The following is a 22,503-nucleotide window of genomic DNA, read 5'->3' as shown; positions in this document are numbered from 1 at the left end:
ACAGCTCGCGTGATTGTAATGGGCGGACATAGCAATAGATACAAGTGGTAAGCATATATGTGAATAGAATAGATATATGAAGTAAGCATATTATGTGAATAGAATAGAAGTACTTAACCCAGCAATGAAACCACGTTGACAGACCACAAACCATGTTGACAGACCACGGACAGAAGACGGTAAAAAGCTGATCCATGGCCTCGGTGGTGCACGTAGAGCAGTCACTGCAATCTTGGCCAAGACCCCGAGACATCCACCACCTTGGTCAGCACTACGAGACAAGCACTCAGAGAGATGGGGGGGGGGGGGGGGGGGGGGGAGATGAGATCGGATAGATAGAGCGGTGCAAGCCCATTTAAAATTTTGTAGGTGAGGAGTAGCACTTTAAAGTCAGATCGGGTTTGAATAGGAAGCCAGTGTAGGGACGGACAAAACTGGTGTGGTGTGATCAAATTTTCTAGTTCTAGTTAGTATCCGTGCAGCCGCATTTTGCACGAGTTGAAGATTTTTTATGCTTGAATTAGGTAGGCCTGAAAAAAGTGCATTACAGTAGTCCAGACGTGATGAGACAAAAGCATGAATCAGGGTTTCAGCATCAGCCAGAGTTAAAATGGGACGAATTTTTGCGATATTACGAAGATGGAAGAAGGCAATTTTGGTGACATTTTTTATATGTGCATTAAATGAGAGGGAGGAATAAAAAATGACTCAGAGGTTTTTTATGGTGGAGCTCTGGGATACATGACATGTATCGAAGTTGAGGGAGATGTCCTGAAACAGGCCTCTGGTTTGGGGGGCCAACAATTAACATCTCAGTTTTATCTGCATTAAGGAGTAGAACGTTTTGCAACATCCACTTTTTGACGGCAAGCAGGCAGGCCTCAACATTTTGTAATTGAGAGGAATCATTTGGCTTAATAGGTATATATAATTGGGTGTCATCAGTGTAAAAATGAAAGTTTATGCCAAATTTGCGTATGATATTGCCCAGGACAGAGCCTTGTGGGACACCACATTGCACTGGGAGGGTCTCAGATGTTAAATAATTATAGACCACGCAGTGTGTTCTATCAGTTAAATAAGATTTAAACCAAGCAAGTGCGTGACCCCGAATGCCAACATGATTCTCAAGCCGACCTAGAAGAATCGAATGATCGATAGTGTCAAAGGCTGCACTGAGATCAAGCAATAAGAGCACAGAAGTTAGGTTTGAGTCAAGAGAGAGCAGTAAGTCATTTGTGACTTTGGTAACCGCAGTTTCGGTGGAGTGTAACACCCCTTCCTGACAGGGAGCGACGCGAGCGAGCGTGATTGCGAAAATGATTAAAATGTATTCGTTTCAATCAGACTATCCTGACCTACCGCGAGCGACAGCGGACTGAGCGGCGATGTCGTTCCCCCCTCAAATATTCGCTCGCTGTGTCTCTAGTTGAGCGATTACTTGGCAGAGTCCCGCCCCTAAACACTTTTTATTGGTCAAGAATTGCAGGCTGCTTTGCCCCCGTTAACACACACACAGACACACTCGGACACGCGCCGCCTCATATCAGGACAGTGTTGCGCACGATTTCGTCTCCAGTTCGCTCGCTCGCTGCCTGTCAGGAACCGGTGTAAGGCTCTAAAGCAGTGGTCACCAACCCGTCGATCTTGATCGACTGGTCGATCTTTGAGACTGTCCCTGTAGATCTTTCAATGAAAAAAAAATAAATATTTTTTTTTTTTTTTTTTTTTGAGATCTTACCCTGAGAGTCCACATTACAGTTCTACCTTTGTTTTGATGTGAAAAGTGATGCTGCACTTAGCATTGACTGAGAAAGTACACATACAGTTCTACTTTTGTTTTGATGTGAAAATGATGCTGCACTTAGCACTGACTGCACTTAGCACTGACTGAGAAAGTACACATACAGTTCTACTTTTGTTTTGATGTGAAAATGATGCTGCACTTAGCACTGACTGCACTTAGCACTGACTGAGAAAGTACACATTACAGTTCTACTTTATAAAATGCTAATTGTAAATATGTTTGTCAATGTTAATAATATGAGAAAGTCCACATTACAGTTCTACTTTTGTTTTGATGTGAAAAGTGATGCTGCATAAGATGACTGCACTTAGCACTGACTGAGAAAGTACATAATAGTTCTACTTTGACGTTTTAATGTTGGACCAAAGCATTGCATGTAATTAGGATACAGGCAAATAAAAGTCATTTAATTTAAAGTACAATCTTGGCTGTCTTTTTCTCTCAACGCTTCAATAGGTAGATCTTGCCTTCACCAAAAAAAAAAAAAGTGATCTTGGGCTTAAAAAGGTTGGTGACCACTGCTCTAAAGCCAAAAGATTCATTAAGATTATTGTTTGATAAATGGTCAGTAAGTTGCGTTGCGACAATCTGTTCTAACACTTTGGATAGGAATGGAAGATTGGAGATGTGTCTGTAATTTTTCAAGATTAGAGGGTCGGGGTTCGGTTTTTTAAGTAGTGGTTTAATGACGGCTGATTTAAAGGGGAACTATCTTATAAATGGCCTTTTTGAGTGTTTAGCATTGTTTCCTAGCTATGTGGACTTATATTAATATGATCTATGTCTCAAAATTCTCATATTGGCGCATTCTTCCAATTCTCCTCTCACAATATTCACCCTCACTGAACTGAGTCATTTGAAAATGTGCTGATTTGTGATGTCAGAGAGACACCGCTGCATGTTAATGTTCAGGCGAAGACGACGCTCCGCAGTGGTTTAGGAGCCCAGGCTCAAAACAGCTCGAGATCTTGAGGTAGAAAAATGCTGTTTTTGAGGACTTGATTAGAAATACAAAACAATGAATAAAAAAAATATATATATTACAGAGGTGTTCCATAGACTCACAGGAATTGTGTAAAAGTGCCCAAATAGTGAAAGAAATAGTAAAATAGTTCCCCTTTAAAGGCCAGGGGCACCACGCCAGTAGACAAGGTGTGTTCAAATTATTATGATAGTATTCATGATTATTATGATTACTATGATTTAGGGCTGACCCCTATTAATCGATTAGTCGACCAATCGGTCGAAAGGAGCCGTAGTCGACTGGCCAACCTCTTAGTCAAATATAATTTAAAAAAAAATAATAATAAAGATGTACTCTTTTTTTATTTTATTTTTTTATCATTCTTTCCAAAAGAAAAGAGGCCTAGAAGTGTGGCTAACGCTAATGGCACGCATACCAGAGGCTAACTGCCTACGAAAACAGGCACAGAGGCACTGAAAGAGGATTTCACCCATCTAATGAACACACTAGACTAGACAAATATCAAGATGTATCCATCAGTGGACCAATTGCATGCTTTTGCAGAGGACAAGAAGCCTTCAGTCGACTCCTTCAGACATTAAGCACCCCCCACAGCCCAAATGGAATGATAAAAAATGTAAAGATATTATACTTTTTTTTTTTTTTTTTTTTTTTTTTTTTTTGACAAATAGTCGACTAACGGCAAATTTTGTCCAATCCTAGTCGACCATCCAAATCCTTAGTCGGGGACAGCCCTAGTATGATTACAGTGACAGTATATTTGTGTTTTAGTTATGAGATAGAGGAAGGCCTGAGGCGTCTGCGCGAGGAGAGACCGTCGGGAGAAACATACATGCACGAGGGAATCAAAGAGGTATGTACCAAGGTGTTCCTTCACAACATTAAGGCTACATTCACACTGCAGGCAAATGTGACTCAGATCTGGGTTTTTTCAGAACAGTGTAAACAGCACAAATCACTGAAATGGTCTGTAAGAAAGGTCAGCAGCGCCTCTTCTGTCTAAGGAAGCTAGCCAAATTTCAGGTGGATAAGTCCTTGATGATTTTGTTCTATAGGGCCTTTATATAGTCTGTTGTTTCTTTTGCTGCCATTTGTTGGTATGGAAACCTTGGCATTAAACAAAATAATGCCCTTAACACTTTCACTGCCACTCACGAGATATCTCGGGTTTCCGATAGTTATGTTGAAAGCCACTCACGAGATTTCTCTGAATTATTATTATTATTTTTTTAGCGATCTGAAATCATATTGCATAACGCGAGCCTACCCTAGTATACCCGAGCGCCGCCGCCGATCAGATGTGGAAAAAAGCGCCCCCTATCCTATCGTCTCCCAGATGACATAAGGGATTTTGGAATGGACTCAATGAAAATGGATGGGGAAAAAAATCCTGTACTCCACATTTTCCAGTCCACTGATGCAGCCGGGGTTATCACAGTTCATTCTGGAGCCTCTGAGACCCGCGGAATCATCTACTGCACTGTACACACGTTGGATCCATACACTTATCGATTTTTCGAATGGTGATCAGGAATTGGAATATACCAGTTGGATACCATCTGATGTCAGGTAAGGAATCTATGTTATCAGTGTTAGGATAATCAGACTAATTTTGATGAAGATATAGGCTGTTTTGTGAAATGGGCTCTTTCGGTTTCACTGTAAAAGTCCAAGAGGAAATGAACACGGCGATTATCCGTGCGCGGCTCGAATGTGCTTGCCTGCACGTATAATATTGATCATCTAGCGTTTATTTGAAAACGATTCATAAATAGGCCGACAAATATCAACGTTCTGGAATATTCCAGTAAAAGACGATTATCATAGAATGGTCTAGATTCTAGAATGAACAGTTTTTTACCTCAAAACGGGTGCTTTTCAAAATGCTCTCAAACGGAAATGAAGCGATAAAAAACCAATCTGCCTTGACAGCACTGACTGGAAAAGGATTCTTTGATAAGCGACGGGCAGATTAGACACATAGCCATAATTTAAAACATAGATTAGGCGATATTAAGCGTAACATTGGCGCCGATGGTGGCATTGAAGCGCTACCTCTGGCGCCACCTCGTGGCACTCAAAGTGTTAACGGGGTTGTGAGGGGGGCTAGCAAAATTGTAGGGGTACAATTCAGCTGTCTGGGTCATATATGATGAGCAGGTGCTCAGGAAGGCATCATCGATTAGAGTGGACATCTCTCACCCCCTAAATCCGGAGTATCAATTATTGCCTTCCGGCCAACGTTTGGAGACCCCTGCAGCTAAAAACAATAGATACAAATTCTCATTTATACCTACCTCCATTCGTGTCATCAATGGAGGAGGCAGGAGAGGGCGGCTTTGAGGTGGGGGGATGGTTGTCGTTGCTTGTTTGACTGTTGTCATGATCTGATCCTGTGACCAGGCTCGGACTGGCCATCGGGAGCACCGGGAGTTTTCCCGTGGCCTGGCCTGCATAGATAAAAAATATATATATATATATATGAAAAGAAATATTATAATCTTTTTTTTTATTATTATTATAATTTTTTTTTTCAGGCCATTGTTTCTAGTTGTGGCGGCGCAATAGTTAGATAACCTAGGGGGGTGGGGAACAACCAGGATTTCACTGTCTGCGACAGAGTTGGAGAACTATCTGACTCTCCCTCTCGCGGATCACACACACACACAAATGGAGCCGCGCTGCCGCTTGTGATTGGTAGACTCACCATCAACGACTCCACCATCACCCCCTCCCCCCTAGTCCGAAACCTTGGTGTCCTCCTTGACCCCACCCTCTCATTTGACCCCCACGTCCGCTCCATCGTAAAAATATCTTACTTTCACCTCCACAACATTGCAAAAATCCGTCACTGCCTCTCCCCCCCTGCTGCTGAATTCCTCATTCACGCCTTCATCTCCTCCCGCCTGGACTATTGCAACTTTAAAACACTACTCCTCACCTTCAAAGCCCTCCACAGCCTGGCCCCCCCCTACCTGACTGATCTCCTTCTTCCCTACCGCCCCACCCGTTCCCTCCGGTCCTCCTCCACTGCCTCCCTCACTGTCTCGACATCCAAGCTTAAAAACTTTGGAGATCAGGCCTTCTCTCGTACTGCACCCCGACTCTGGAACTCCCTCCCCCAGTTCATCAGAGACTCCCCTACACTCTCCACCTTCAAAGCCCGCCTCAAAACCCACCTGTTCTCCCTTGCCTTCAACCCTCCCCCCACCTATAAACCCCCCCCCCCCCCCCCCCCTCCAACGTGATTGATGTCCGTCTCCAGTCTTTTTGTGCTATCATGCTGTCTTCCCTGTTCCCCCCATGGTCTCATGTTCCTTTTGTTTTTGTTTCTTTGTTGTTTCTTTGTTTCTGTTTATTTGCTTTTGTTTCTTTTGTTTTTACTTTTGCTCCCGACTATTGTCAGTGACTTCGGGTTATTGAGAAGCGCTATATAAATTAAATTAATTATTATTATTATTATTATTATTATTAGAGGCGGGACCAGGCGATACAACTGATTGACAGCGGAGGCGGCGAATGGAATGGCAGATGGCACTTTGCAGAATAACAGCCAGGCAGTGAGCCAGGTAGTGAGGGACTCTGGAGAGATACAGTAGAGCGAAAGTCAATTAACGTTGATGTCAAGATGGACAGCGGAAAAAAGAGAAATGGTGGAGGAGAGAGGGTTAAAACAAAGAAAAAGAAAGGCCCTTACAGGAGATGCTGCTAAATCCGGCAACATTTATCAAATGTTTTCTTGCACCAAGGTCAAGGAACCAGCAGGTTAGTCAGTGATAAAAATAAACATGTGGCTAGCTAACGTTACCATGCAATGCATCATCTCCCCTGTCAAAGCCCAATGTTAAATCTGCCAAGAAACAAATAAATAATTTAACCCTCGTGTCTGAAAACTAAAGTGTTATACTCTTACCATATTAGGAGACTAAATTCTAAAACGCCATAAAAAGATTATGTTGAAATAATTTCCCACTTTCTTTTCCATAAATATTTTATTCAACTTCAGATTAAAAATGAAATACTCCCACTTTTCTGAAAGGAGTTTTTAAATCTGACATTACAAAAAACAAACAACCAGGACCATACCTCGACCCACGCAACAACAAAGGAACCAGGCGACGAGGAAGGAGAGCCGGTGTCCGAAACAGACTGCGAGCCAGGCGACACAGAACGAGTCTGCCCAGCATATTGCTGGCCAATGTACAATCAATAGACAATAAACTGGACGACATCAGAGCAAGTATTCAATTCCAAAGAGACGTTAGATACTGTAACGTTCTCTGCTTCATCGAGACGTGGTTGACGCCGGACGTCCCAGACCACGCTATCCAACCGGCCGATCACTTCTTCATTCACCGCAAGGATCGAACAGCAGAATCCGGAAAACAGCGAGGAGGTGGAATAGCCTTCATGTTGAACAACAATTGGAGCGATCCAGGCAACGTGAAGGAGCTTTCGAACCACTGCTCCGCCAACCTGGAGTATATATCCATCAAGTGTCGGCCTTTCTTTCTCCCAAGAGAGTTAACGTCCATCATTTTGATCGGAGTGTACATCCCACCACAAGCAAACACAGGCGATGCGCTGTCCAAACTCCATGACGAGGTAAATAGAATCCAAGCAGCTAATATTGACGCTGCTATTGTGGTTGTGGGTGATTTCAATAGCGCCAACCTGAGAAGAGTATTGCCAGACTTCTACCAGCATGTGACTTGTAACACCAGAGGCGGTAACATTTTAAACCATTGTTACTCGCAATTTAAATGTGGTTACAAGGCTCATTCTGCCAGCGGATTTGGCAAATCTGATCATGCCGCCATCTTTCTCTCCCCGGAGTATAAACAAAGTCTCAAGCGCGCGCCGGTAGTCTCGCGAGAGGTGCAGAAATGGTCTGTAGAATCAGAGAGCACACTCCAAGCTGCACTAGAATGTACAGACTGGGGGGTGTTCCGCGATAACACAGATAACATTAATGACTACACGGAGACAGTGCTGGACTTTGTTTGTACTTTGGTGGAAGAAACAATCCCCACTACCACAATTAGAGTTTACCCAAACCAAAAGCCCTGGGGAGGCAAATCCATCTGTGAGGCTCTGAAAGCGCGCACCTCAGCATACAACGCCGGGCTTGTGGCAGGCAACATGAATGACCACAAGGTGGCGAGATACAACGTCAGGAGAGTAGTAATAGAAGCAAAAAGGCGTTACAGGGATAAAATTGAACTTCAATATGAACAGGCTGACTAGAGCTATGTGGCAGGGCTTTAGAACGATGACCGATTACAAAGGCACCTCCCTCAAGCTGAACAGTGACATCTCCTTAGCAAATGAGCTCAATACCTTCTATGCGAGGTTTGAGGCTGGGAATAACAACACCAGCCTACAAGCCACTGCAATGGAGGGGGGGGGGGGCTGCTGATGGAGACTCAGTGTTCAGGGTAACAGAACATGAGGTGAGGAGGACCTTTAAGAAAGTGAATATCAGGAAGGCAGCAGGACCGGACGGTATCCCCGGCCGCGTCCTAAAAGTCTGTGCTGACCAACTGGCCCCGGTATTCACTGACATATTTAACCTGTCCTTGGAACAGGCTGTCATCCCCACCTGTCTAAAGAAGTCCACTATTATCCCTGTCCCCAAAAAATCCAAGCCTGCTTGCCGCAATGACTACCGCCCTGTAGCTCTCACCTCCATAGCCATGAAGTGCTTTGAGAAGCTAGTAAAGGGCTACATCTGCTCCTCCCTCCCCATCAACCTGGACCCCCTGCAATTTGCATACCGCCCCAACAGGTCCATGGAGGACGCCATAGCCCATGTGCTGCACACAGCAGCATCACACCTGGACAAGAGGCAGGGGAACTATGTGAGAATGCTGTTCATCGACTACAGCTCAGCATTCAATACCATAGTCTCCTCCAAACTCATAGCCAAGCTCAGGGACCTGGGCTTGAACTATGACCTCTGCCAGTGGGTCTTGGACTTCCTGATGGGCAGACCCCAGGTGGTGAGAGCAGGCAACTGCACCTCCTCATCCATCACTCTCAACATAGGGGCCCCCCAGGGCTGTGTTCTGAGTCCCCTCCTCTACTCCCTGTACACACATGACTGTGTGGCACAGCGGCAAACAACACAATCATCAAATTTGCTGACGACACAGTAGTGGTGGGCCTGATCTCTGCAAACGATGAGAGGGCCTACCTGGAAGAGGTCAAGGTCCTAGCGGGATGGTGTCAAGAGAACAGCCTCTCCCTGAACTTCAGCAAAACAAAGGAGATGATTGTGGACTTTAGGAGGTCGGGGGTCAGGGACTACAGCCCCCTCAGCATCGACGGGGCACCGGTTGAGAGAGTGAACAGTTTTAAGTACCTCGGAGTCCACATATCCGAGGACTTGACATGGACCACACACATTGGCAGTGTTGTGAAGAAGGCACGGCAACGCCTCTACTTCCTTAGGCGCCTAAGGAAGTTCCAAGTCAGTCAGAAGATCCTTAAGAACTTCTACTCATGTACAATAGAGAGCATCCTGACTGGCAATATCACCTCCTGGTTTGGGAATAGCACCGCACAAGACCGTAGCAGACTACAGAGAGTGGCCCGTTCAGCCGAACGCACAATTGGAGGGGGGCTTCCCACTCTCCAGAACATTTACAACAAGCGGTGCATGCTTGTTGTATGTAAGGCTAAGAGAATTATCAAAGACTCCAGCCACCCAAACAACTGTCTCTTTGAACTGCTGCGGTCAGGCAAGCGATACCGGAGTCTCATGGCAAGCACAGAAAGACTCAGAAGAAGCTTCTATCCCCAGGCCATCAGGATGCTCAACGAACAATAACACTATGTAACAACCATCAAATGCACTCACAGCACACACATCCACATCCACACGCACACACTCACTTTAAACAAACAACTCACTGCAGCACCCACTTTACACACTTTAGAACACCTAAAGACACGTTATATTTATTGGTAAAGAATTTGCACTACAACCCATACCTCATTACACCTTACTGTAAATTGTACCTAAATTGAACCTCATCCCATTTCTCCTTTGCACTATATAGTATATTGTATATTAGTATATTGTATAGTATATTGTATGGTAACTCAGTTACTTCTACTCTGCATTGAACATTGTACATATGTACATACTGAACACTTGTGTCTACGTACGTGACTTCTATTTTATACTTGCTATACTTATTTTATTTTATACTTATCTATTTTTGTCTAGCACAGTCTCTGGAGCGTAACAGAAAGAAGCATTTTGTATAAAAGTATTCTGTACTTCTGTATGACAACTAATAAATAAACTTGAAACTTGAACTTGGAGTGGTTAACTGTATTATAATTAGGGATGTCCGATATTATCGGCCGACCGATATTATCGGCCGATATCGGCAGTAAAATGTGATATCGGAAAATATCGGTATCGGTTTGAAAACAAAAAAAACAATAACAATATTTGTTATATATATATCCAGTGAAATTATTAGTTACCTGAAATTATTCAGTTTTTTGGACGGGGAAACCCTGCATATATCGGTATCGGTTGATATCGGTATCGGAAATTAAGAGTTGGACAATATCGGAATATCGGTATCGGTAAAAAAGCCAATATCGAGCATCCCTAATTATAATAGTAAATAGAAAAATATGTTGTGCTCTTGCTTTTTTCTTTTTGAAGGTGGAGAGAGTAGCATTGCTAGTGCCACAACAGTTTTATTTGAGGTTCATAACAGTACATCGTACTAAGCAATTGTTGGCTCATTAGTTTGTGATTCACATGCACTAAAATTCACCAGAATGCAGGAAATTAAGTCTTTGTAACTAACATTTTCCTGGTGGGGGACCCCCAGACCCCCCGCTTAAAAAGTGGCCTGACTGGGGCTATATTTCGCGCTATATCTCCCGGTATGAATTATTTACACAGTCCGGCCCTGCCTGTGACCATGTGCTGTACATGTCTGTCTGTGTTCTTCTTGTTATGTATGTTTGCTGTGTCTTTTTGGAGCTCCTATTTATCTGCTGTAACATGAATTGCCCAGTTTGGGACATAATAATAAACTTGACCTTGACCTTGAAACAGCACAAATCACATGGAATCTGATCTTTTCATCACAATCTTATAGCGGGAGTCACTCTTAACCCTTTTCTCGCCAAGAACGTGTTACCACGTCATTGCTCGCCATGCGTAATCTGCCAATGACGCTGTAAGGCGTCTTTGAGATCTATATTTCAAAAATCTGTGATGGCAATCATATTTCACCCACGGAGACTGGAGATCTCCTGTTGATCTCCTCTCAACTCTCCAACGGTTCAAGAGCGCCATCTGGTGGCCGATCGGCGGATCGCCCAAACAAGAAATGAGCGGCACGAAGTGGTGCTCATCCATATTCGGTCCGGCCACTCGCTATCGCTCGCGGGACTCGAGCTCGACACAATGGATAGCGATCCGTTGCCAATAACTCGATAAACAACATGATTTGGACGTATATATTATTATACAACCTGGAAATGGATCGCATATATCAACATCCCATAATTGCGAACTTTCTGCTCCACGCTGGACACCCAACGGTCAGAGGAAGATGCGGTAAGTTTCAGCGTGTTTGAATATTATGATCCATATAAACTGCTGTGATCTATGTATCGCCCATACTACATGAATGATTTAACGTCGGCCACTGACTTATAAACCCCCCCCCCCCCCCTCCGGTCACCAGCAGATGATGATGCATGACGCTTAGGACCTTGTACAATTGAAATTTTTTATGTCAATGGAGACAGCTGTGATGGAGGTGGTCAATGGAGGGACATGAAGACAGCTGTGATGGAGGTGGTCAATGGATACAGACAGGGAAGACAGCTGTGATGGAGGTGGTCAGTGGATACAGACATGAAGACAGCTGTGATGGAGGTGGTCAGTGGATACAGACATGGAGACAGCTGTGATGGAGGTGGTCAGTGGATACAGACATGAAGACAGCTGTGATGGAGGTGGTCAGTGGATACAGACATGGAGACAGCTGTGATGGAGGTGGTCAGTGGATACAGACATGGAGACAGCTGTGATGGAGGTGGTCAGTGGATACAGACATGAAGACAGCTGTGATGGAGGTGGTCAGTGGATACAGACATGAAGACAGCTGTGATGGAGGTGGTCAGTGGATACAGACATGAAGACAGCTGTGATGGAGGTGGTCAGTGGATACAGACATGAAGACAGCTGTGATGGAGGTGGTCAGTGGATACAGACATGAAGACAGCTGTGATGGAGGTGGTCAGTGGATACAGACATGAAGACAGCTGTGATGGAGGTGGTCAGTGGATACAGACATGAAGACAGCTGTGATGGAGGTGGTCAGTGGATACAGACATGGAGACAGCTGTGATGGAGGTGGTCAGTGGATACAGACATGAAGACAGCTGTGATGGAGGTGGTCAGTGGATACAGACATGAAGACAGCTGTGATGGAGGTGGTCAGTGGATACAGACATGGAGACAGCTGTGATGGAGGTGGTCAGTGGATACAGACATGAAGACAGCTGTGATGGAGGTGGTCAGTGGATACAGACATGGAGACAGCTGTGATGGAGGTGGTCAGTGGATACAGACATGAAGACAGCTGTGATGGAGGTGGTCAGTGGATACAGACATGAAGACAGCTGTGATGGAGGTGGTCAGTGGATACAGACATGGAGACAGCTGTGATGGAGGTGGTCAGTGGATACAGACATGGAGACAGCTGTGATGGAGGTGGTCAGTGGATACAGACATGAAGACAGCTGTGATGGAGGTGGTCAGTGGATACAGACATGAAGACAGCTGTGATGGAGGTGGTCAGTGGATACAGACATGAAGACAGCTGTGATGGAGGTGGTCAGTGGATACAGACATGAAGACAGCTGTGATGGAGGTGGTCAGTGGAGGGACAGGGAGGTGTTTACCGTAGAAGTATTTGCGTTGATACTTCTGTACAAGCAAAACTTGAGGGAGGTATCATAACCGCTCTGTGTTTGAAAGCATATTGAAAGAAGAAACGTCTCTTTCACCTCCTCCTCGCCTCCACTATCATCTGCTCATGAATTAGCATGTCTAATGGGGCAACATGGCTCCTACAGTTAGCCTCCACTGCAACTTATAAATTAAACCATAATCTGTGACCTCAGTTCCTCCATGTTCCTTTCACTTTGTTTATTTATTGTTAATTTCTGCATGCGGGTCAGTTCAGGAGCTCAGGAGTTTCTTTAACCTACAGGCTTCGGAACAAATACGAAAACAGACAACCAAATCCTCAAGCATCATCCTGGCTCTGACCGATGGAAAGCTCGGCCCTCACATCGCAGATTATACAGTGAAGGAGGTGAGCGCCACGTTGTGGAATTGTCTATTTTAACCCTTTCACTGCCACACTACAGAATGTTAACCCTTTACTATCACACTGCAGAAGGTTAACCCTTTACTATCACACTGCAGAAGGTTAACCCTTTACTATCACACTACAGACGGTTAACCTTTCACTGCCACACGACTGCAGGTTAACCCTTTCACTACCACACTACCAGTGGTGCAGTGGTGGTCCCATGCGGTACCACGCCATCCCACCACTTTTCTGAGCAGAAGTACGCACAGTCGCGCACAGATGTGCACGCGCATGCACGTGCACGCACACACAAATTCTCTATTTCTCTATTTCAAGGCAATATTTACAAAAACGAAACTAAAACTAGTAATTTCCTATACAAACATCTTTCCTACTATTTATGCATAATACTCATTCTAATCATAATGCTGGTCGGAGCTGTTCTGTGCGCACACGAGGGAACATTTATGCGCATGCACGTGGCGTCATCCCCACCATCCCACCACTTCTGATATTACCACTGCACCCCTGCACACTACAAAAGGGTGGTAGTAAAAGGGTTAAGCAAATCAAACTCTTTAAAAGGGTATTCCACTGAAATAAGACCCAGGTTGCAATTCTGTAAATTATTATATTATGTGAGTTATTGTATGAGTAAAGAAAGTAAGAACAATGCAATTCTATGACATGACTGAAAGAAAGTCATACAAACATACCTACAATAAAGGTGCACTTCACCAAAAAACAATGCTGATTTATTTTGCACATCATCTCACGCCCAATAACTGTCAAACTAAATGAATGTGTGCAAAACTGTTGAGAGTCCTAAAACTACTACTCAGTCAGTGCCATGTTTGTTCAGGAAAACACTCAATTGAATGTTCAAAATGTTATATTATTTACATTATTTCATATTATTTATAGTATTTATTTGATTTTAACATGATTTATATTATTTTATATGATCTATATTATTTATATAATTTTAACTTAAAATGTCAGCAACAGCAAGAGAGTCTTGATGCCATCATTAACAGTTTGAGTGCCAGCCATTAACATGAGAAACATGGTTAAATGCCAGGACCCACTTCAATGATAGCGTTGTGAACGCATAATCTCTCTCTTAAATGTGTGTCTAATCTGCCTGTCGTTTATCAATGACTTGTTTGCAGTCAACATTGTCGAAACGGATTGTTTTTTAATCGTTAATTCGTTTTATAGCATTTTGAAAAGCCCTCGTTTTCCAGGAAAATATATAGATTCCGTGATAAAAGGCATTTACTGGAATATTCTAGCATACACAAAAATGTTGTAATTTTTCGGCCTATTTATGAATCGTTTTCAAATAAACGCTAGATTATCGATAGTATATGTGTACTTATGCACGCTATAGAGGCGGGCTGAAAAATCGATTCTCTCATTTCCTCATCAGCGATCACCGCGCACACACACACACATGGCAAACGCTGATATATCTGTGAAAAAAGCTCTGATTATCCTAAGACTGGTAAAATAAATTCCTTACCAGAGATCAGATGTTATCCAAAAATATTATTCCAATTCCTGATCGCCATTCCAAATATCGATCACGCTTATTGATTACAGTGTTGGGTCCTGTAAATACATAATCCACGCGTTTTCCGGGCCGGTGAGCACAATCGATCCGTCAGTTGGCTTGACGGAAAAGTTAAATGAGCAAACTGGCCACTCCCCCTGCATCAGTGTAAAGTAATGGGGTGCAGTTACACAGGGAGAGACGATAGGGGGCGGTATCTTCCCAATTGAGCTCAGAGAGACTCTGCAGCACTAACCCGAGGCTCGATTGATGAAATATGAATTCAAATCGCCAATAAAAAAAAAAAGACAAACAAACGCTATATAGCGTCGGAGGCACTCAAAGGTCGGCATGAACTAACGACAAAACGCGTCCGTGGCATCCAATGTGTTAAGAGAGTCTTGATGACATCATTAAGAGAGTCTTGATGACATTAAGAGAGTCTTGATGCCATCATTAAGAGAGTCTTGATGCCATCATTAAGAGAGTCTTGATGCCATCATTAAGAGAGTCTTGATGACATCATTAACACTTTAATTGCCCAACCCGAGTTTTCTCGGGTTTACCCCCCGCGGGTTGAATGCCCACTCACGAGAATTCTCTTTTTTTTTATTAGCGATCTGAAATCATATTTAATCAACCAAGTCTACCGTTGGAAAATCAGCCACTCCAGGCGCTCAGATGTGAAGAAAAAAAGACAGATAGGATAATCAGACCCGTTTTCACGGAGATATAAGCTTTTATGTGATTATGTGATATGGCTGTTTGACTCGAAGAGTGATCAGGTACTGAGAGAAATTAATCGATTTTCAGCGCGCGGCACTAACGTGCACACGTACACATACTATCGATAATCTAGCGTTTATTTGAAAACGATTCATAAATAGGCCGCAAAATGACAACGTTCTAGAATATTCCAGTAAAGGGCGATTATCATAGAATGTCAAGTCAGTTTTATTTGTATAGCACATTTCCAAGCAGCGGCAGCTGACACCAAAGTGCTTCACAAGCAAGTTGATAAAAACAAAATAGTGTGAGGCAAGGTATAAGATTAAAAGAAAGAAGAAAAAAAACATAGCAAAGCAATGAAAGCAACAAAAACAAAACAATATGGTGCAAGATATAGGATTAAAAACATAATAAAGCAATGAAAGTAATAAAAACTGGTAGGACACAGTAAAACAAAGAGGATAGAAGGGCCAGGGGTCTAGTGGTGGTTAAGTAGGGGGGAAGGCCAAGGAGAACAGGTAGGTTTTCAAGAGTGATTTAAAAGCCTGTACGGTCTGGGCGGCCCGTACGCTGAGGGGGAGGCTGTTCCACAGTCTAGGCGCTGCGGTGGAGAAAGCTCTGTCTCCCCTAGTCTTGAGCCTGGTTCTGGGTACCACCAATGGCATCTGGTCAGCTGATCTGAGGGATCGGTGGGGGGTGTGGCGGTGCAGGAGCTCGGACAGATAGGAGGGAGCCGTGCCATTTAATGATTTAAAAACATGTCATCTTTTTTCCGTGAAACCGAGTGCTTTTCAAAATGCTATCAAACGGAAATTAACCGATAAAAAAACAATCTGCTTCGACAATGTTGACTGGAAATGGGTCATTGATAATGCGATGGGCAGATTAGACACATAGCCATAATTTAAAACATAGATTAGGCGATATTAACGTTAACATTGGAGTGGATGTGGGCATTCAAGCACTAAATCGTGCGCCCCCTGCTGGCACTGAAAGTGTTAAGAGAGTCTTGATGCCATCATTAAGAGAGTCTTGATGCCATCATTAACACTTTGAGTGCCAACAACGCTATATGTCGTTAGTTCATGCCGACCGTTGAGTGCCAGCGACGACAAATAGCGTTTTTTTGTCTTTTTATTATTATTATCATTATCATATTTCATCAATCTAGTCTCACGTTAGTGCTGCAAACTCTCTCTGAGCTACATTGGGAAAATACCGCCCCCTATCGTCTCGCCCTGTTGTACTGCACCCCATTGGATTAGACTGAATGAAACACATGGGGGGGGGGGAAATCCAGTTTCCTCATTTTACTTCTCCGGCAAGCCATCCGAGACGATCCAAGTCATTGCCGAGCCGCAAAACAGCGTGTAATACATATTTCCAGTACCCAGCGCTGAATCAATAAACGCGATCGATATTTGCAATGGCGATCAGGAATTGGAATAATCTTTTTGGAGAACATCTGATCTGAGGTAAGGAGTCTATTTGACCAGTCTTGGGATAATCAGCTATTTTCACAGAGATATCTCTGTGTGTGTGTGTGTGTGTGTGTGTGTGTGTGTGTGTGTGTGTGTGTGTGTGTGTGTGTGTGTGTGTGTGTGTGTGTGTGTGTGTGTGTGTGTGTGTGTGTGTGTGTGTGTGTGTGTGTGTGTGTGTGTGTGTGTGTGTGTGTGTGTGTGTGTGTGTGTGTGTGTGTGCTGATCAGGAAATGAGATAATCGATTTTTCAGCTCGCTTCCCTAGCCTGCATAAGTACACATATACCATCGGTAATCTAGCGTTTATTTGAAAACGATTCATAAATAGGCCGAAAAATTCCACCGTTTTTTGTGTATTCCAGAATATTCCAGTAAAGGGCGTTTATCACAGAATCTTTATATCTTCCTGAAACTTTCAAGAAAACGAGGGTTTTTCAAAATGGTATAAAACGGAAATGAACCTATTAAAAAAAACAATCCGTTTCAACAATGTTGACTGCAAACAAGTCATTGATAAGCGACGGCCAGATTAGACATATAGCCATAATTTAAGATATAGTTTATGCGTTCACAAATATGAGAGCGCTATCATTGAAGTGGGTGGTGGCATTCAACAGGGGTAAGGCGCACCGCATGGCTGGTAATCAAAGTGTTAAGAGAGTCTTGATGACATCATTAACACTTTCAATGCCCAAAAACGACATAACACGTTTTATCAGCCCAATGTCTGAATGCCCACGACGACAATTAGCGTTTAATTTTTTTTATTAGCGATCTGAATTCATATTTCATCAACCGAGTCTCCCGTTGGTATGCAGCCCCTGTAGGAGCTCAGATGTGAAAAAACCGCCCCTATCGTCTCCCAGATGGTAATGCACCCTTTTGGAATGGACTCAATGAAAATGGATGAGAAAAGAAAAATCCGGAATCCACATTTTACTTCTCAGGCATGTAACCCGAGCCGGTCGGATTCATTGTGGAGCCTCAGAACAGCGTGGAATACATGTGTACAGTATGTAGCATTGGGTCAATAAAAGCGATCGATTTTTGGAATGGCGATCAGGAATTGGAATGATCTTTTTGGAGAACATCTGATCTGAGGTAAGGAATCTATTTTACAAGTCTTGGGATAATCAGAGTTGTATTCGCTGAGATCTCAGCGTTCGCCCTATGTGTGTGTGTGGGGGCGATCGCTTTGAGGAAATCAGAGAATCGATTTTTCAGATTGCCTATATAGCGTGCATACGTACACATATACTATCGATAATCTAGCGTTTATTTGAAAACGATTCATAAATAGGCCGAAAAAATTACAACGTTTTTGTGTATTCTAGAATATTCCAGTAAATATTTATATTTTCCTTGAAAACGAGGGCTTTTCAAAATGCTATAAAACGAAAATGAACCGATAAAAAAACAATCCGCTTGACACAATGTTGACTGGAAAACGAGTCATTGATAAGCGACGGGCAGATTAGACACAGCCATAATTTAAAACATAGATTAGGCATTGTTAACGCTAACATTGAAGTGGATGGTGGGCATTCAAGCGGTAAATCAAGATTAAGCTTGGGCTCTGAAAGTGTTAAGAGAGTCTTGATGACATCATTAAGAGAGTCTTGATGACATCATTAAGAGTCTTGATGCCATCATTAAGTGAGTCAGGGAGACTCTTTGGAGAGATGTGTAGAGGCTCGAGGCTGAACCGTTGTAATAGCAGAGATATATTGTGTTTCAGAGTGAGTTATTCCTTTAGAGGACACACATTTACACATCTATGACCTGCAGGCGGAGAAAGCGCGGACGTTTGGCGCTCGTGTTTACTGTGTGGGTGTCAAGGACTTTGATGAGAAGCAGGTGAGACTGCTTCATCTTTATCACATGTTTACTGTGTGGGTGTCAAGGACTTTGATGAGAAGCAGGTGAGACTGCTTCATCTTTATCACATGTTTACTGTGTGGGTGTCAAGGACTTTGATGAGAAGCAGGTGAGACTGCTTCATCTTTATCACATGTTTACTGTGTGGGTGTCAAGGACTTTGATGAGAAGCAGGTGAGACTGCTTCATCTTTATCACATGTTTACTGTGTGGGTGTCGAGGACTTTGATGAGAAGCAGGTGAGACTGCTTCCTCTTTATCACATGTTTACTGTGTGGGTGTCGAGGACTTTGATGAGAAGCAGGTGAGACTGCTTCATCTTTATCACATGTTTACTGTGTGGGTGTCGAGGACTTTGATGAGAAGCAGGTGAGACTGCTTCATCTTTATCACATGTTTACTGTGTGGGTGTCAAGGACTTTGATGAGAAGCAGGTGAGACTGCTTCATCTTTATCACATGTTTACTGTGTGGGTGTCAAGGACTTTGATGAGAAGCAGGTGAGACTGCTTCATCTTTATCACATGTTTACTGTGTGGGTGTCGAGGACTTTGATGAGAAGCAGGTGAGACTGCTTCATCTTTATCACATGTTTACTGTGTGGGTGTCGAGGACTTTGATGAGAAGCAGGTGAGACTGCTTCATCTTTATCACATGTTTACTGTGTGGGTGTCGAGGACTTTGATGAGAAGCAGGTGAGACTGCTTCATCTTTATCACATGTTTACTGTGTGGGTGTCGAGGACTTTGATGAGAAGCAGGTGAGACTGCTTCATCTTTATCACATGTTTACTGTGTGGGTGTCGAGGACTTTGATGAGAAGCAGGTGAGACTGCTTCATCTTTATCACATGTTTACTGTGTGGGTGTCGAGGACTTTGATGAGAAGCAGGTGAGACTGCTTCATCTTTATCACATGTTTACTGTGTGGGTGTCGAGGACTTTGATGAGAAGCAGGTGAGACTGCTTCATCTTTATCACATGTTTACTGTGTGGGTGTCGAGGACTTTGATGAGAAGCAGGTGAGACTGCTTCCTCTTTATCACATGTTTACTGTGTGGGTGTCGAGGACTTTGATGAGAAGCAGGTGAGACTGCTTCATCTTTATCACATGTTTACTGTGTGGGTGTCGAGGACTTTGATGAGAAGCAGGTGAGACTGCTTCCTCTTTATCACATGTTTACTGTGTGGGTGTCGAGGACTTTGATGAGAAGCAGGTGAGACTGCTTCATCTTTATCACATGTTTACTGTGTGGGTGTCGAGGACTTTGATGAGAAGCAGGTGAGACTGCTTCATCTTTATCACATGTTTACTGTGTGGGTGTCGAGGACTTTGATGAGAAGCAGGTGAGACTGCTTCATCTTTATCACATGTTTACTGTGTGGGTGTCGAGGACTTTGATGAGAAGCAGGTGAGACTGCTTCCTCTTTATCACATGTTTACTGTGTGGGTGTCGAGGACTTTGATGAGAAGCAGGTGAGACTGCTTCCTCTTTATCACATATCCTTAAATAAATGTACATCTTCTCATAGCGTTCACTCCAACATTTCAACGCGATTAATACAAAACAAAGCCAATATTGTCTGTTCTGTTTCCGCCACGTGTCTCTCTGATGCTATTAAAGGGAAGGAGACAGTATAGCAGAGAGATGAGGAGAAGCGCTTGTTGTTTGCTTATGTGACAGCTGCTTAACATGTCAACAGCTTGCTGATATCGCTGATTCCAAAGACCAAGTCTTCCCTGTTAAAGATGGTTTCCACGCTCTGAAAGGCGTCATCAACTCAGTAAGTGTTTCTGTTCCTTTCCCTTTGTTTTGTTTTTTGTTTTTTACAACATAGCTGCATTGAGAATGTGCACATGGTATTCATTTCAATAAAACAAATACAATACCGGCTAAATTTAAATAAAAACATAGATACATTCAGTTAAAACAATTACACAGTGTACCAGGAAGGTTTAATATGTTTATGTCTCTGAGCTAAGCTAAATAGCTCACAGACACAGGAGAAATTCGTTTCGTGGAGTTCCATTAGGGAGGTGTAGTGGTTACGTTATTGCTGTTTCTGGCCGGTCCACCATCTTGAAAACACAATGTATTTCCCCCATTGCCCATTTCTAAATTGTCTCATTTAAAACAAATAAAGCATGAACATTTGCATGGTGTACCTTTCTGTGCGTATTCATCCACAATCTATAGCTCAACATGAAAATATTCGCAATTCATCATAAAAAGAAATCGTCGAATTCAATTTCAACCAAAACATTTTAAACAATACTGTCTGTTAGTGATAGAAGGGAACTCATTTTGTGCAAAAATGGAAAGCTTGCCAATGTTCATGAGGCAGAATTGTTACAATAGCCGATAATCCATTTTCCCAATGATGAATCCCTATACGGGTGGACCTCGCGGGCGGTCCAGAGTGACGTCAGACTACACCTTCCTATACGGGTGGACCTCGCGGGCGGTCCAGAGTGACGTCAGACTACACCTCCCTATATGGGTGGACCTCGCGGGCGGTCCAAAGTGACGTCAGACTACACACCTCCCTATAGTGTACGTTCAATGATGATGATCAATGAAGTAGCCAAAAGTTACACACAAACGTACTGGATAGTTGATGATAATAAATATTTCACTTCATTAGCAAAAATATTGTCATTGTCAAATCATTAAGTCTGCTATAAGCCACTCTCCCTCTCTCTGTGTGTGTGTGTGTGTGTGTGTGTGTGTGTGTGTGTGTGTGTGTGTGTGTGTGTGTGTGTGTGTGTGTGTGTGTGTGTGTGTGTGTGTGTGTGTGTGTGTGTGTGTGTGTGTGTGTGTGTGTGTGTGTGTGTGTGTGTGTGTGTGTGTGTGTGTGTGTGTGTGTGTGTGTTTATACATTTGATTATAGGCTACTCTTTTTTACATGTATTAGGCATATATATACCGTTGTACTGGAAACATATAAATACTGTTTTACTGGCAACATTAATATACTGTTTTACTGGAAACATAAATATACTGTTGTACTGGAAACATATAAATACTGTTTTACTGGCAACATTAATATACTGTTGTACTGGAAACATATACATACTGTTGTACTAGAAACATATACATACTGTTGTACTAGAAACATATACATACTGTTGTACTAGAAACATATAAATACTGTTGTACTGGAAACATATACATACTGTTGTACTGGACAAATTACTATACTGTTTTACTGCAAACATATAATACTGTTGTATTGGAAACATATATATACTGTTTTACTGGAAACATAAATACTGTTGTACTGGAAACATAAATACTGTTGTACTGGAAACATAAATACTGTTGTACTGGAAACATAAATACTGTTGTACTAGAAACATAAATACTGTTGTACTGGAAACATATAAATACTGTTGTACTGCAAACATATACTGTTTTACTGGAAACATACATACTGTTGTACTGGAAACATATAAATACTGTTGTACTGCAAACATATAAATACTGTTGTACTGGAAACATATAAATACTGTTGTACTGCAAACATATAAATACTGTTGTACTGCAAACATATAAATACTGTTGTACTGGAAACATATAAATACTGTTGTACTAGAAACATATAAATACTGTTGTACTGCAAACAGCTACTAGGACTGTTTGTCTGTGTTCTGGCCTTGTGGATCATCAGCTCAGCTAAACTGCGTCCCAGGCGTCCAGCCGG

At 42.9% G+C, this 22,503-nt stretch overlaps 1 protein-coding gene across 1 annotated transcript in view; it reads left to right on the top strand.

The window, feature by feature from the left end:
- Positions 1–22,503, top strand: part of antxr2a (ANTXR cell adhesion molecule 2a) — a gene marked incomplete at its 3' end in the record, with an annotated part of 142,731 nt that overhangs the window by 52,845 nt on the left and 67,383 nt on the right. The window contains exons 4-7 of the mRNA XM_084323138.1: positions 3,564–3,645; positions 13,055–13,159; positions 18,712–18,780; positions 20,503–20,583. Coding sequence (XP_084179264.1) covers positions 3,564–3,645; positions 13,055–13,159; positions 18,712–18,780; positions 20,503–20,583 — 337 coding nt within the window. The remainder of the gene's footprint in view (positions 1–3,563; positions 3,646–13,054; positions 13,160–18,711; positions 18,781–20,502; positions 20,584–22,503) is intronic.

Source organism: Notolepis coatsorum, assembly GCF_963971535.1.
Source record: "Notolepis coatsorum genome assembly, chromosome: 10".
Taxonomy (NCBI): domain Eukaryota; kingdom Metazoa; phylum Chordata; class Actinopteri; order Aulopiformes; family Paralepididae; genus Notolepis; species Notolepis coatsorum.
Note: the sequence above shows the minus strand (reverse complement) of the source record. Positions and strands in the feature narration are given on the sequence as shown.